Source organism: Xiphophorus couchianus, chromosome 16 (assembly GCF_001444195.1).
Source record: "Xiphophorus couchianus chromosome 16, X_couchianus-1.0, whole genome shotgun sequence".
Classification (NCBI taxonomy): Eukaryota; Metazoa; Chordata; class Actinopteri; order Cyprinodontiformes; family Poeciliidae; genus Xiphophorus; species Xiphophorus couchianus.
The window spans coordinates 20527346-20543593 of NC_040243.1; the positions used below are offsets into that span (position 1 = coordinate 20527346).

The 16248-nt window shown below is 40.2% G+C and overlaps 2 protein-coding genes and 1 non-coding gene across 3 annotated transcripts; all 3 read right to left on the bottom strand.

The window, feature by feature from the left end:
- Positions 1–1753: 1753 nt before the first annotated feature.
- On the bottom strand, positions 1754–5035 carry spc24 (SPC24 component of NDC80 kinetochore complex). Its single transcript, XM_028042178.1, has 6 exons — positions 4908–5035; positions 3641–3815; positions 3369–3513; positions 3182–3286; positions 2535–2611; positions 1754–1978 (listed from the first exon to the last, which is right to left on the bottom strand). Exons 2-6 carry the CDS (start codon positions 3804–3806, stop codon positions 1872–1874), a joined length of 600 nt encoding a protein of 199 aa, XP_027897979.1. The 5' UTR covers positions 3807–3815; positions 4908–5035; the 3' UTR covers positions 1754–1871.
- A 642-nt stretch (positions 5036–5677) lies between these two features.
- Positions 5678–14484, bottom strand: kri1 (KRI1 homolog). Its single transcript, XM_028042177.1, has 18 exons — positions 14271–14484; positions 14053–14123; positions 13773–13875; positions 13589–13691; positions 12824–12878; positions 12680–12729; positions 12511–12610; positions 12356–12433; positions 11281–11393; positions 10975–11203; positions 10716–10886; positions 9357–9435; positions 9160–9263; positions 8911–9073; positions 8703–8833; positions 7518–7582; positions 7345–7440; positions 5678–6409 (listed from the first exon to the last, which is right to left on the bottom strand). The coding sequence occupies exons 1-18, from the start codon at positions 14353–14355 to the stop codon at positions 5950–5952; spliced, it is 2256 nt and encodes a 751-aa protein (XP_027897978.1). The 5' UTR covers positions 14356–14484; the 3' UTR covers positions 5678–5949.
- Positions 7657–7756, bottom strand: LOC114160567 (Z30 small nucleolar RNA). The gene has a single exon (XR_003598787.1). It is a non-coding gene; the product is annotated as a Z30 small nucleolar RNA (small nucleolar RNA).
- Positions 14485–16248: the final 1764 nt, after the last annotated feature.

Consider the following 16248-nt stretch of genomic DNA (forward strand, 5'->3'; position numbering starts at 1 on the left):
TGGACTTTGGGCACTTTTTTGACCATTTACGTGCTGTTGCCCAGTCGTGACCACGCGTCTCCCTCTTAGAGACATTTTTGATTGTGCAGACTTCCTTGCTGCTAAGTGAGCCCACATCACTTCACCACCACCGTGCTTGACGACTGTAAAGTGCTGACACAATGTTTTCGTCTTTCTGCACCCTCTGTGCTGTAAATGACTGCCAAGCGTTCCTCTGGTGTGTCGGAGTGCGTGTGGTTCATTAAGATCTTTACAAGCCAAATATCCTATCCTGTTTTAACGAGAAGAGGCCTTTATCCTAGAAACCCTTTCAAATACACCAGTCTTCTTCAAATGGTGCGGTACGTTACTTTTATAAAGAACATGTTATTGTTGTACATGTTTGTTAAAAATGTCGCTATGTGGCGACAGTATAATGTGAGACGGATAATCTGTGGGGAAAAAACAAGTTCCTCTCCCTTCTCAAGATTGCTAACAGAAATAATCAATCAGAGCCAGTAGGAGGGCCTTAGTGCTGTCAATCACCCTCATGAACGTTAAATCTACGCTACAGCTGGTTCACCACAACGGAGACTGCCACCAAGGCTAAGGCTAGTTAGCATAGCCAATGATGACGGTGGATAAACGGTTTTCCTGTAACACTAAGTTGTTTCTCCGCCATTAGCATATTTAGCACCACTTACACAACGATGATTGACAGCACTAAGACCCTCCTCCTGGCTCTGATTGGTTGTTTCTCACCAGGAGCGATGCATTTTCTGCAGATGGCAACAGGAAGAAGTGGAGATAAATTTTTTTCACAGATTATCTGTCTAATATTGCACTGTTATAACATGGTGACAGTTTTAACAAATTTGTCAAAAAACTTTTTTTTTTAATAGAAGTTAAATACTCAGTTGTAGCTGTGCTAGCTGAGGTGTACTTTAACAATTCCCAGACTTATTGACAGAAACTTTTGCTATTCTAACGCCACTTTCTACCTTGGTATTGTGTCGCTAACCCACACCTGTATCCTCCATAACAGCTTCTACTGAAGTGTTTTAACTTGCTGATGATCAGTTAATGCACTGTACTTGATTATCATCACCCGATTTGCTATTTACATTTATATCTCACAGTAGAAAGAAGATTGGATGCATTTTTCTGTTTGTTTTTGCCATATTTCCTCCATCTTTGTTTTTGGACACGTCAGTAATATTTGATCTGTTTAAGATTTTGCCTTCCTTCAGCAGTCAAACTCTAGTAATGATGGTGATTGTCCCTATGTAATGACAAGAATGTATCAAATGATGTCTCTCTTTTTTTTTAAATACACAAAACATATGAAGGAGGCAAGATAACTAAACATGTTAATAAATTAGATTTAAAAGTAGAGAGATGGTTTTATAGTTGCTCCAAAATGCTCGATTAAACTGAATACAAATGTTTTTTGATCAGTTGTAAGAAGACGTTTGAAAGCAGATTTCAGCAAGAAAATTTTAAATCAGAAATATTGTTTGATTTTAATTGCTGTCATGTAGTTTGATCAAACCACTGCTCAAGTTTCTTACCTTTTTGTTGATCAAAAAAAAAAAAAAAAAAAGATTAAGTAATTGAATAATGTTTCTTTTAAATCTGCTCTAAAGAACACTTAATGGCTTTGTTTAAACACGCTTTAACTGTAAGCAGCTCTATAGCGACATCTAGTGACCAACTCCCACGCAGCAGGCACTGCTTTAGTCCCTGATGCTGTAACAAACCAGAAAGCACAAAATCAAAGTTGTAAGTTATTTATTTAACGCAGCAGTTTAACATAAAGAAAAACAACAAGAAGACCAACAGACAGATATAATAAACAAATAATACTAATATACACAACATGTGTTCTTCATCTACCACTCGGTGCTGACAAAGTCCCACAGCTGATCGCTTATATCGCTTCGAGAGCGGACAGACGTGTCAATGTTGATGGGCGTGGCCAGATCTGGACCGTAGTGCACTGCAAGAAAAAAAAAGACTAAATTAAACTGACACAACTCCTTTTAAAGTTTATTTGTTCTGTCAACATGTTTAGGTTGTTGCAACACAGACATACATTTCTGATTATTATTTAATATTTTGAGTCATAACTCCAGCAATTGTAGTGAGAAGCTCGAGGAAGGAATCCTAAAATGTTTGACTCAAGTTAAAGGAAATGCAATCAAAATAATGAATTTTGAAGACATTAATAAATGAATCTCTGACAGATTCTGTCACCACAGAATCAATTAGCAAATAGAAGTTTTCAACTATAAACGCTATTTATCCGACAGTGAAAATTACACTCTGTAAAAAGTGTTTATCTCATTTGTGGGGGAGTGGAGGGCCACACAAAATTATTCCAAGGACCCCAAATGTCCCATGGGCCACACTTTGGACAAGACTCGCATGATCACTTTGAGTTCACACTTTATGATTAGGGTTGCTTACTTTCTTTATTTTTGGTTTCTGACTAAAATATATTAAGTAAAAATTAGCAACCATATCTGACTGAAGTAGGAATGCATGTTTCTTACCTCCTTTCAAAATGTTGGGCTGCATGTCGTATTCCCACTTGATCTTGGTTATTAGGTAGTACACCTGAGCCACGTACCTGGAAATGAAAAACTTAGGGTAAATATAAAAAAACTCAACAAAAAAAAACAAAAGAATGAAAGGCAAAACATTTTTCTGACTGACGAGTCGTCCCAGAAATTATTGCGATAAACGACAATATTGTCGTTTTGAGACCATTTTCAACTAGTATAGCTATAATAATGCAAGTTCGCCTTCTTAAAGAATAATAAACTTTACAATTGTACAGAACAATGCACATTGTAACTTGAAGACATTCTAAACAACAAATAATATGCATTGCGACGTCTCTGAACAAAATTACTCTTCAAAAAACGGAATCATCACAACGGAAATTAAATAGCTCTTTTTAATGTGTCATGCGATTCGTTGAGGAATTGTGTACTGCGACATAAAAACGTTGAATTTTAAAAGACAGGCGATAAAACACCAGCAGGACCTGAAGATGACTGAAACACAGCCGAGGTTGTCTTCATAAAAACACGGCACGTCGATTCACATCGTTGTAACACAGAAATGTGCAAGTCAAGAAAAAGGTGAAAACTACTGATTCAGTTCATTTTATTTATGCCGATTCCCAGAAACTCACACTGCAGACGGGATGACCTCGGTGGTGTCTTCATGCACCTCATTCTGCAGAGTCTCCAGTTCCCTCTCGGTGTTCCTCACACTCTCCAGCTCCGTCTGCAGAAACCTGGAGAGAGACGGTCAGGGATGCAAACGGGGAACAGTCCAAACCAACGGCGCAGGGGACGGGGTTGGCGCGGAAAGCGTACTGGATTTCTGAGTCCGTGATCTGGCTTTTGGCCGTGCACCGCTGCAGCTGCTCCTCCAAGTCCTCCAGCTCCTTCTGCCTGTGCTGCTTCTGCTCCTCCATGTTCAGCAGCCTCTGACCCGCGCGCTCCTCGATCTGTGCCACGTCTGCTTGTGAAGGACAGCGGCAGACGCTCGAAATGACAACACTCACCAGCTAAATTACATCTGGAAGCTAAATTACATCTAGAAGTAGATAAAAAAAAAAAAAAAAAACAAGCATCTGATTTCTTGCCTTTAAGAATCTGTGTCACAGTCTTCTTTGTTTCAAGGTGCCGGTCAACGAGGGCCTGGCGTTCGACTTTCACTTCTCTCAGTTTCTCGGGCTGACTGCTGTTGATGAAAGCCACCAGCATCTCCCCATTCTCCTCCACGTCTTGAAACTTGTGGCTCAGAGACATCGTGGGCAGCTGGAAAACGGGAAAAAAAGGAGAAGAACAGAATGAGTACCGCCTCGTTCGCCGTAAATGACAACACATCTTCATGCACCCAAGTAGGAAGAAAGTCCACAGGATTGAGCCGTGATGCTCCAGTACCCCACACACACCCAGAGACGTCGTATGGATGACAGCAGTTTTGCAGTGAATTGCAAATGGGATAATAAATACCTTGTGTTTATATTTACTGTATTAAGAAGTCTAAAAAGACCAAAGTGGAAAAAGGTACTTTATTTTACATAAGTTTATTTATTTTTACTCAAATCTATGACACAAAAATAAATGAATATCTACACGACACAGTTAAGATAATGTTTCTGTTTTAAATAACCACAAATAGCTCATGTTAGACATTTAGGTTTTCAAATGGTGGGGTACTAAACACACATCCTTGTGGATCGCCCGAACTAGATATTTCTGGAGAAGCGGTGTTAGAAATGTTTAGAACATGTCGCCTGCCTGTATGAGAAACTGTTAATAAAACAAACTAAACTCCAGAAATATGTTAAAGAAGCACATAAAACGAGCAACGAAAATTGTTGTGCCTTTATTTTTAGGTAAATCTGGAATGTTTTAAACGGATAAAAACAAACAGTAGCAGCAAAGGCATCGGCAGTATTTCTCTCGTTCCTACAATCAAAAGGAAAGGATTAAGTCTGTCCCGCAACACCACGAACAATTGAGCCTGAATACAGATTTAGTCTCAGGAGCGGAACCATGAAAGTTCATGAAATATGAACTGCTTCGACGACCGACATTAAAAACGTCACTGAAAGATAATGTAGCTGGCGGAGAAAATCCCCTGCACAACAGCAGCTCGCTGAAGTTGTGTCAAATTACGACGTGTTCAGTTAGTTTTATAACTTTTTAGCAAAACAGCTCAAAAGTGTTTTACCTAAATACATGATACGGACAACAAACAGCTTTCCTGTTTTACGTCGTTTATACACGTCGCGTTGAACGTAACATTAACAACACAAAGACGGACATTTAGAATATAAACCATATAAACTCTGCTGTAAATAAAGCGGTTTGTAATTTGGTCACAAACAGAGAACAACCTACCTTCTCTGTTCTCCGCTGTTCAAATTCAGACTTCCGCGCGCGCCTGTTGTTATTTTCTTCTTCTTTGGGGGTTTGGGAGACGTGACGCAGTCTACCGCCCCCTGCAGCCCAGCGGTGAGTCCAACTGCAGAGTTGAGCACATGGAAGAGCTTGATTTTTTTTGGAAAACCATTTCGGTCCTGGCTGTGGTTACATATTTAGGACAATGATTTTGATCATGTTCCAAATTTTAAGCAGACACAGCTAAAACTTCTAAATAACTTTTATAAGTTCTAAATCTACAGTAATACAAATTTGAAGAACTGTGACTTATGATAAAACAAGAACATTTACTAGATTTTTCTGTAGAAGTTAAAAGATTTTTTTAATCAACTTTCTTAGAAAACAATTGAAATCTCAATTGGTTAACATTACAAACTTCAACACTGATTTTGTTCAGTAACCTCATAGAAATGTACATTTTGTCTATGCTGTATGTCAGGTTTCCATATTTTCAAGAAGAAAGTCATGTATATCCTTTATCTTCATTTTTGCTCTTCATCACAACAAGCCTCCCAAAATACTTCAATTCTATATTTGTTATGCCCACAGTCAGAATTGAAACCACAAAGTTAAAAAAAATCTAGGGGAAAAAAAAAACCTAGATTTTTTCCCCATAAATTCATGTACAATTTTTTGCACACGGCCAAGAGATTTTCTAATTAAATAAGCAGGGGAAAATTAAATGACAAATTTAGCACAAGTCATAAGATACCAGAAGCTTCAGAAGCTACTTTAAGTCAAATTTAATCAAAGCGACACAACAAAGGTTTTTGGTCTTTTATATTTTCTGACCTGAGGTCAGGTGAAAGAACAATTACACTTTTTAATTTAACAAATCTCAAACCATGTCAAACACCGCACAGTTTAACATCCAAAATCTTTATAGAAAATGTTTGAAAAACTCAGTTCCTTTAGGATCATTTAATGTTTCTGACGACATCTTTCATTTCTACTCTGGAGTATAAAACCAGATTGTACAGTGAAGTCCAGTGGGAAGTTTCTATCCCTCTTGGTTCTTCTTCAGCTTCTTCTCCTGCTCTTTCCGTTTGTGTCGGCCCAGCTGTCTGAAGTACAGTCTCCGTGGGTTCAGCCCGTACGCCTTCAGCCTGTGTCTGCTGAACTCTCGGCCGCCTATCTTCACCCCCTTGATTCCTGACTTGAGTCGTCCTCCTGACCGCCGGGGCTTCTTGGCCCACGCTGGTCTTTCAGTCCTGTTCTCCCTTCCATTTTGTTCATCTGCCACCTGCTCAACCGTATCTTGCGTCTGTTCTTCTAGTTTGCTCTTCTGCTTCTTCTTCTTGGGTACCAGGATCTCGTCCCCTTCCTCTGTGCCGTCCACAGCCTCGCTCAGAGCCTGAACTGCCTCGTCTGCTTCTTCGCTCTGCTTCTCTGTGTTCCTCAGACGATCTCGCCGTTTCTTCCCCAGCTTGCTTTTCACCTCCAGAGTTTCTTTATCCTCCCTGCAGATCAGATAGAAACCAATCACCTATTAGCAGGGGTGCAAGCTATCAATTGATTGATCTTATCAATCGACTAACAATTTGTTGAAAAGTGGCCATTTTCTTAAAAACTTGAGTTTTGTCTTGTATCAAGAGGGCTGACCATCTTTCCCTAACAAAAAGGGCTAAATTTCTTTAACATTTTGTGTCAACTGTATCCTGATTTAACAAACATAAATTTGTGGTTTTATCACATTATTAAACTTAAGACATATTTATAAAATAAAACAGTAACATTTTAGGTTGTTGAATTGAAAAGTAAAATATGAAAACAATCAAAAATGTTAATTTAACATGACCGGAGAGATTTTCATACAGAAGCAACTTCTCTGGTTTCGCCTCAAGGAACATTTAAAAAGCGCATTAACTCAAAACAGCCATAAAAAACATCAAATTTGCTTATTTTAGTCATGTTTATTCCGCATCAAGTTATAATTTTTCTCTTATACCCTTCGCTTTTCTGTCGTATTATTATCCTCGCCGTCGTGGCACATCAGTAGTTTGTGACTGAGAAGTTGACACTGCTCCCTAACGCAGCTCGTCATGAGCGGTAGGAAGGCGATAACTATAATAAATGGCAAATGATATAACTTTAATAAGTTTGTCGAGTGTTAATATTTCCGAACAGAACCGCAAAAGGTGCATTCTGAATCCGACATCGGACTCTGGACCGTTTCTCTACTGGATTCTAGAATATCTCCGCCATCTTTGATTCTGTCTGAGGTAGCTCCGCTTAAGGATGACCAGCGGCGCCCTCTACTGGATGGCGGACAAACTACAACACTAAAAGAAAGTCTAAGCGGAAGTTATTAATAGATTGGAAGTAATTTGAATCCATTAAATCGTTAATCCACTATTAACCGTAAATTGGTTCGGACCACAGTATTGCTACTCACTCAGAATACACAGAGCTCAGGACTTCTTTCTTCTTTCTCACGTTCTGGGCCTTCGCTTTATAGTTCTTCAGGTCACTCATTTCCTCTCTTTCAGACCTTAAGAGGCAAGGGCAGCTGTTACTGAAACTCAGCGACCTCAGAGGACCAGGAGGGGAACATCTCGAAGTCGGTACCTGAACATGCACGTCCTCCTCAGCGAGCACCAGTGGTTCAGCTCTTGGTCGTTGGCACTCAAGATCTGAGAGAAAATCGTTGGAAGAATTTAGACACAACCAGAGCGGGTAGAGGAGGTCATATTTGTGGCAGTTTCATCTGCTCAGAGAGAAGATTGGTGTGAGATCATTCCCTGGTCAGAGCGAATCCCCAGAGGGAGGCAATACCAGATCAGTCTACACAGATCTCATCACTGCAGAGCTGGGAACCGGAACCAGCTAGTGTTGTTCTGTCCACTTGTTAATTTTCTAATTGAGGTGTTTATCGTTTCCAAAGGAGGAAGTTCAACACTTTTCTTTAATTATACATGAGTTTTTTTAAAATTCTACTTTTGTAGCTTTTATTAATTTCATATTAGTCTTGCACTGGGATCAGAGTAACCTCATTCCACATCATGTTTTTAGCATGAGATGAGATGATAAACTGCTGTAACCTTAAACAGGAGCAGCAAAAGCAAAGGAGGTGGATTAGCAGTGATTGCCAACAACTGATTGTTTCGTCCAGGACACGTCACTAGCCAGTTTTTATTACAAATGTGGACAAAACTTTGTCAATATTCCAGTAATGTCAAAAATTACTGGAATTTTTGACATTGCAAAAAACGTTTTTTTCTTTTTGCAATTGCAGCGTTTCTTTTAAATGAGAAATGCAATTCAAATAAGTCTGTTTGTGCGATAGCTCATGAAAAAATATGTTGCGTCAAGACCGTTCAACTACTTCCCGTCTTCTTCTTTGTGGTTTGCGCCAGTGGCAACATCCACTGGTTGAACATGTGATGTGAAAAAATTGTTTCCCTTGCAGTCTTGCAAAGTAGACATTCTAGCGCCAAAACGTTGCGGAAAAACAGAAGCGTTTTTCAAAATTGCCGTGTCTCCATTGAGAAGATTTTTTAAATGCAAAGTTTCAAAAATCAATCTGTTTATGCGGTCAATAGAAACACAGCTAGTTTGGAATATTGTTTCTGCTGCCCAGATACTGACTTTCACACTGTCTTCAGTCAGAGGCCTCTTTAGATCTGATGCAAGACTGACTGCTACAGGAGATAATCTTTTTAGCCAAATAGTTGGTTCTCTTGCGTTTTCTTTTGTTGATCACAGCGATGCAGATGTGTAGAGTTCACGCGCCCCCAAGAGGAAGAACCTCACCTCATCCGTGGTCAGGCCGAAGTCGTTGGGCACCACCTGCCTGTAGCGAAAGCGGCACGGAAGGTCGTCGATGATGTCCTCGTAGTCCAGCTTGTAGTACTCGTCCAGGTACTGCTCGAAGGTTTTCTCCTCTGAAACGAGACGGACGGCGTCAGGCGAGGCCGTCGCCCGGGCAACGGCCGGGTTCGGGACGCTCCCCGACACTTACGGGGGTCAAACACCGGCTTGGTTCTGGTGACGACCTCAGCAAAGTGAGACTTCTTCTTCTTCTTGCCCATCTGTGGCAGATCGTCCTTCTTCAGCTTCTTCTTCTCCTTTTTCTTCTTCTTCTTGGAGGCGGTGTGCTGGCTTGGGTCGTAGTCTGCATCCATCTGCATGAACAGAATGACTGCTTCACTAAGCAAAGCTAAAACAAAATACAATTCAAACAGTTTTGGGCAAAATAAGGTTGGCTCACGATGAAGTCTTCGTCGTCGCAGTGCGGTCCAGAGGCACTGTACTCCGCTTCGTCATGTCCCTCTTCACGTTCCTCTCCTGTCCAGGTGTCCCAGTTCCAGTGTTCTGAAAACGCAGAAGAAACTTCAAATGAAGCGGACAAATCTCAGCATCTGACATGAACGCATAAATAAAAAAAAATAAAGGCCAGCCGCTCACCATCCATCTCGTTTCCTTCATCGTCAAACTGAGGCTTCTCCTCTTCCTCTTGTCCGTAATACTCGTCTCCAAAGAATTTCTGCAAACACGCAATGTTGCAGATAAATACAAAAGCTTATTTTGAACAGAAAATTAAATGAAAACAGCAGTTAAGAGATTGAAAGTCTTGACTGTCAAGTTAAACATTATTTTAACTGAACGTTAGCAGAGCACCGATTGCGGTTTTCTGGCCGATCTGAGTCCAATTTTTGCCGATATTGACTTTTTATAACCGATACGGCGACTTAGTTGCCAAGTTGGCAACTGACAACCACGCACATGATTAAAACCTAACCTTGACTGAAGAATTTGAAACAGAAAATGTGTGAATGATGGACGTTATTTATGGCAGAATATATTTGAAAGGATGGTAAGAAAGGAGAAACATGATGACTGCAGAAATTGATGCAGCTTGACGAGGACTGGCTGATAAAATAATTGTATCAATTGATACAACTGTTTTGAAGACTTCATTTTTAGAAAAATCAGGATTTGTTTTTTGTCCCCCACCTTTGCAGATCTTCAATCTGCCTAAGGCGGCCATTTTGTTTTACAGCTTCTATTTATTTGGACACTAAATTCTTGAGTTCAGGTCGACTATGACGAGACATAACTGTTAGCCTTTAACATTTGTTTTCCTTTTTTCATAAAAATAAGATTCCAAAAATAGTCAAAATGATACAAATATAATGTCGAAATAATACTAGAATAAATGTGCAATGTTAGGAGAATGAAGTAGTAATATGAAAACTCGCACACATAAAATAAAGTTATCCAAGATTTTTTTTCTTATTGAAAACAACTTCTCCTAATTTTGAGACATTCTTCATGTAAAATTATGACGACATTCTCGCAATTAAACTAAAATTCCTGTTTAATTATCTGTCAGTAAATCATCTTACAAATTGCAGAAGGGATGATTGAAATAAAAGCAACTTTTTAAAAATATGTAATTTGTAATTTCTTTTAGAAAAAAACTAATCTTTAGGCAGATTTTATCTGGAGCCCTAATCCTGCCGTATGAATGTTTGATAGCTGAAAAAAGGAAGCAATGCAGCTTTGCTTGTGTTGCATCTATGAATATGAATGCATTTAATCAGATATGATTATAGAAAATGTTAACTATGAACGAATGTTAAAAACCGACTTTACTATTGGATGCTGCTGCTAATGTAAGATAGGCAGGGTGTAAATAAAATAAGCTTATCTTCTACTCACTCCTCTGAATGTGCAAGTGTACTTTTCTGTCTTTCCTTTCCTTGTATGTAACTTTGTTTATTCTTTTGATTCACTAAAGTCAAACCGGGTTCCTGCTCTGACCTGCATGAGCCGGTCGTGCTGGTTGGGGTCAAAGTCTCCGTCCAGGTCGGCCTGACTGAAGGCCAGCTGCTCGTTGCCGGTCAGCTCCTGCAGCTGCTGCAGCTTGTCCATGATCTCCTTCCTCTTCAGGTTCTTCAGCTGCTTCAGCTGCTCCTGCTTCTGCTCCTTCTCCTGGAATCACACGGCCGCTTCGTGAGCCTGTGTTAGCATTAGCGGGGGGTTTTTTTGGGAGGTGGGGAGGTTTTACTGTCATACGTACCTTCAGTTTCCTCTCCTTCACCTCCTCCCTCTTCTGCTTCCTGCGGTCGTCCTTGGTGCGGACGGACGTGGCGATGTTTCGGGGGTAGGTCTTGATCTGCAGGGCGCCGGGTTCTTCGTAGCGGAAGTTGTAGCTCCGCTCGAAGTCCTCCTGGCGCTCCAGGAAACTCTCGCCCTCCTCCTCGGAGTCGTCCACGTCGTCCTGGACCAGCTCGTCGTACGTCGGGATCCTGAACAGGTTCGGAGGATTTAAAAGTGATTATTGCGAACATTTAAAGAAGGATGCCAAGCTTATTTGGCTGCACACCGTTCGTCGTGGTCCTCCTCCTCGTCCAGGTAGCCCTTGTTGAGAACGTAGTCCCGGAGGAATCGCTCCTTGTCGTCCAGCTGCGGGTCGTTCCAGTATTCTCGCAGGTATTTCTGTCACAACGGGGGGAAAAAAAAAATCTTATTTCCGATAGAGATGTAATAATCCAATATTAATACTTGTAGCAGTCTCAGTATTGAAAAAGAATCTAGATCAGGTATCAGTGACAATGTGCCTGATCCATAAGGGCAGATCTATTTAGTCTAATTCTATGAGCGACAACATGCTTTATTATTCATCTCACATTACATTTAAAATTCCAAATTGCACTTTAGGAATAATTTTAAAGAATGTTTGTTGCAGGGTTGTTGTTTTTTTTACATTTTTGATCAAGATAGTCAACCTATTGTTTTCGGCAGTTTCAGTTTATTTATTTTACTCCTAATTGCGCTGACTCGACAAATTAAAGTTGCCGTTTTTGCATGTTTGACCAAGCTTGTGAAGGTATTGGGTGTATTTAAGTGAGCTGTGCTGATGCGGAGTTATCAAATGCATTTCTAATTCAGTACATTTATTTCTGTGTTTGAAAAAAGAAACATTTTTAGTCATTTCAGCTGATTTTTCTGTAAAACGTCAGATATCGCTACAAAAGGTGCATCCAGGAATGCCGCAATAAATCAGGTGATCGCCTGTTGCGTCATAAACTCAGTATTTTCCATTTGTATGATTTATTGTTTCTCTTTTTTTTCTATTTCTACAAAACACTGCATGCTTCAGTCTGGTGTTTCGGTCTCCAGCAGCCCTGAAGGAAAATGTTGTTTGCAGAGCCTTCAGAACTCATTTTATTTGTCGTTCCTGTTCTTTTGCTTATTCATTTTGGATATTTAAAATGTCTTCCAGTTCCAGAGTTAAATGTTCATTTAATTTTGAAGTTTGTTGGTCTTTGAGAATGTGCTCTTGTGTTATTAGGCCACTATCAATACATTACTTAAAGATGGTCTGAAAACAACAAAGTTATTGTTTATCGCGATAACTTCTAGAATTCCCGTATTGTGACGTAACTATGGGAACTCACCATGTCCTTCACCTCCTCCGGACCGTCCAGCTCAGCCTGACCTTTGAGCCAGTCCACATAATCCGCCTCCTCTTTATCCTGAAAACACACACGCGGGAAGTGTTGGTTTTGTCGAGTCGCTGCTGGAAAAAGACGACCTGTGGGCGTTTCCTGACCTTCTCCTCCTGCGTTTTGATCCTTCTGGTGAGCAGCTTGGAGGCTTCGCCTTCCTCCTCCTCCTCCTCCTCGTCGCTGTCCTCGACAAACTTCCGGAAGCTGCAGGGACGTTTGGGCTTCCGTCAGCAGGCGTCCGGGCGCAATCGCTTAACGAACGTCTGACCTCACCTCTCTTTGAGCTCCTTCTGCTCCTGGATGTAGCTCGGCGAGGCTGCTCTCTGTTACAGGAAGACGACGCCGACTCATCAAACAGTGATTTTCCCAATAAAAAAAATTGTAATCACAATTACTCATCTGAAAAAGTTTGCACACCTCTCTTCTTTTGGCTGCTTCCTCCTCGTCGCTGTCGTCGTCGTCTTCATATTTGCTGAGAGAAGACATTTTTTAAAAATCGTTACTGCCTGACATGCAGTAGTATTTCCTCTTTTAATCCACGATTCCCCCCATAATTCTATCACTAATCTGGTAAAGAGACACAAAAACGACCAATTTTAAGTTTTTTGAAAAGTCCACCAAATCAGAGAACTAATGCTGCAACTATGTTGATTGTTCGGACAAAACAAACTGGCACATTCTGCAGATTTTTCATTTGGCCGTTTTTTATACAACATTAGAAATACATTAAAAAGATGCAAATAATTACATCTTCATTTTAAATAGGAAAACAAACCCTTGTTGTCCAAATACAATACCATAGCATTCCTTTAGTGAACACAAAGGGTGCATCTGCAGCTAAAAAACTATACATGTATCGCATCGTTTATCATTTATCTTGATAAACTTCTAAGAATTTTTATTTATCATCATAATAAATTTCAATTGATTTAAAAAAAAACTGTCAATATTGTTAGTTTTACCTTTGTCTCCACTGTTTGTTCAATGAAAGCATCAATACATTTGAAAATATGATTAAACACAGTTACTGTCTGCAGTTCAGTGACATAAATAACTTCTTTATTCATCTGGTGTCATAAAGAAGCGATTAACAAATGGGAATTTTTTTTTCCAAGAGCAGTATTTGTTGCTTTTTTTTTTTTTTTAGAAATCTTCGCAGGGGCGCCAAACATCTGCACTCACCCTTCTTTTTCCAGGATGACTTTCCGCTCGTAGTCCTTCAGGTACATGGGTTTCACTTTGGCTTGTTTGGATGTTGACGGACCGTCCTCATTCTGGGACGCGTCTGAAAGCAAAAGTACCGGTCAAACCCAGCAGACTGCGCAAGATGACCGAGCCCGAGTGAAGCTGTACGCTTTCAAATCACCTTCTGAGTAGAACCTGGCATCTTTCTCGTAGATCTTCGGGTCTTTCTTCTTCAGCAGAGACAGGGTTCTGTAAAAGTCCCTGTCTAAAGCAGGGTCCAGCTCCTGGGAGGAACAGGTACAAGTCAGGCACCAGGTATCTGTGTTTTAGACGTTTCTCTGCTTCAGCACACCTGATTTCTATTAATGGGTGAGTAGAGCAAGCAAGAAAACGACTAAAACAATGCAGGAGGACGTTCGGGAAACATTAAACGGGGGGGCATGTTAGCCACAGATGCTAACCACTTCACTGTCGTCAGAGCTGGACTCAGAGGAGTCGCTGTCATCGGCTTGGTCTCCGAATCGGTCCTTCACTGCATAGATGTACAGAAAACACACACACACACGTCACATCTTCCACGAACTCCTGCCCAGAGGACATGGCAACTTTATCGCTGATGGTACTTTCTGATCCATGTCGGGGAGTTAGCATCACAGTTAGCCATTAGTAGCACACTCACGCTTCTGCAACTCCTCTTTCTGTCGGTACTTCTCGTATTTCTGCGCGAACTGCGAGTTAATTTTCAGCTCCGACCTGCCCGGCATGTTTTCAATGACGGCGAGTTACAGGCATTAATGAAAACGAGCCACCGCCGCCGCGACAAGCACGTTACGAGCAAAACCACTCCGTTTCCGGTGAGCTGCAGCTGATGTAGCCAGCAGAGGGCGCAATAACGTCAGCGTATGAGTGCTTCTGGGGAGAGTGTCGGCCATATTGTGAGTGGCAAATTCACACGAGAAGGTCTCATTCAACTGACTTTCTGAGTTGTGTTTAAAGTAAACGATACTCTTATTTATTTCTAATAAAGGATAGCACTAAAGAAAATAACAAAAATGAATAAACAAGCGATCATAGCAAAAATTAAAATCTTAAATGTTAAATATATTTTCCTAACCACTGAATTTGATATTAACTAGCTAAACAAAATTTAGCTTCGTTATTTTTTCTATTATTATTATTATTATTTATTTATTTATTATTATTAGTAGTAGTAGTAGTAATAGTAGTAGTTGTAATAATAGTCTTTCCACTGAAATGTTAAAATTTCCACACAAAAAAAAGTCATTTTAAACGCTTGTACGATGTCAACAAAAACAGAAAAAAGGGTGGGCGTAGTGGATTCCCACTACTAATGCTAGTGGACCATTTGGTCAGCAGAGTTGGACTGTGGGTGGTCTTTTTCTAACAAAACAGTGTGTGTGCAAGATGTGTGTGCAAAGGTCAGTGAATCTCCAGGAAAGGGTCAACACAGCTGAGGGCTGTTTTTTTTTTACCAGGCGCATCAGGTGAGCTGTGATGTCTCATCCTCTGCGGTGGAGAGATCGCATGTGTTGCCCAGAACGCAAAACGTGACCGTTTTCAGTCTTTGAACTTTTTTTTTTTTTTTTCTTGTCATATTTTTGTCACATTAAAACCAAAACCTTCACTGTTCCGCGGGATTTTATTGGAAGTAGATAATTACACTGAAATTGTTTTTAAAATAATAAAAACAATTCACTGGAATCACACGGCATTCTGAAAAAATATTCCGTAATCCCAGAACAATCTTCTATCAGAATTAAATCATCACTGCGTATATTTTTTCTTTGACATAGACCTTAATGACTGCCTTTTTCTTCTGTGTTGACTGCTTCTTTTAACTCATTTTATTAGTTCAACACTTCCTCTGTCCCTCAGCCTTGAACTTTACTGTTGACATTTTGTGCACTTTACTTGAACCATGTGGGCAGTTGTCAAATAACTGCCCACATGGTTCGTTGGTCATTTACCAACGAACCAACCCCCAAAAAATACTTCTTGTGTGTGTTTGAATCTTTTTCGATGATTCAAAGTTAAAATCACTTTTGGCTTTCCCAACAGCTGCTTTTGTTGCTCTGACTACAGATGCTTAAATTTTAATAAGCAAAACTGAACATCAGCAAAAAAGGAATGTACTCTGCTGTTGCCTTAATTGGAATAACTTTTGAATTACCAAGTACTCTACTAGCACGCATTGTAGCCAGAATTTAGGTGGGGATTTTCAGTGGCTTTATTTGATGGCTGCACCAGAATGTTTTTGTTTTCTCAAATTATAAATTATGAGGAAAATAACCACAAACTCGTTTTGTTGTTGTTTCTTTCCCCACTTGACAACCACACTGGGGAAAAAAACACGATATGTTGGCAGGTTTTTCCACGATGGGGCTCTTCTAGGAAAGCGTTTGCTTTCTGTGGAATAGCTACAGCAGCTCCAAGAAAGAAAAAAAAAAAAACAACAAAAAAACAAATCCAGCCTCACATTTTAAGCTCTGACTGCATACAGAAACCATGTGGGATATGGATAACCGCACAGGGATGAATGGATGTGCTCCGTGCGTAAGAGGCAAGTAGGAAAAGTATTTTCCCTGAAACAGACGCCAGAATTTCTTACAGCGTGGCTTCCCGCTTAAAATTATTCA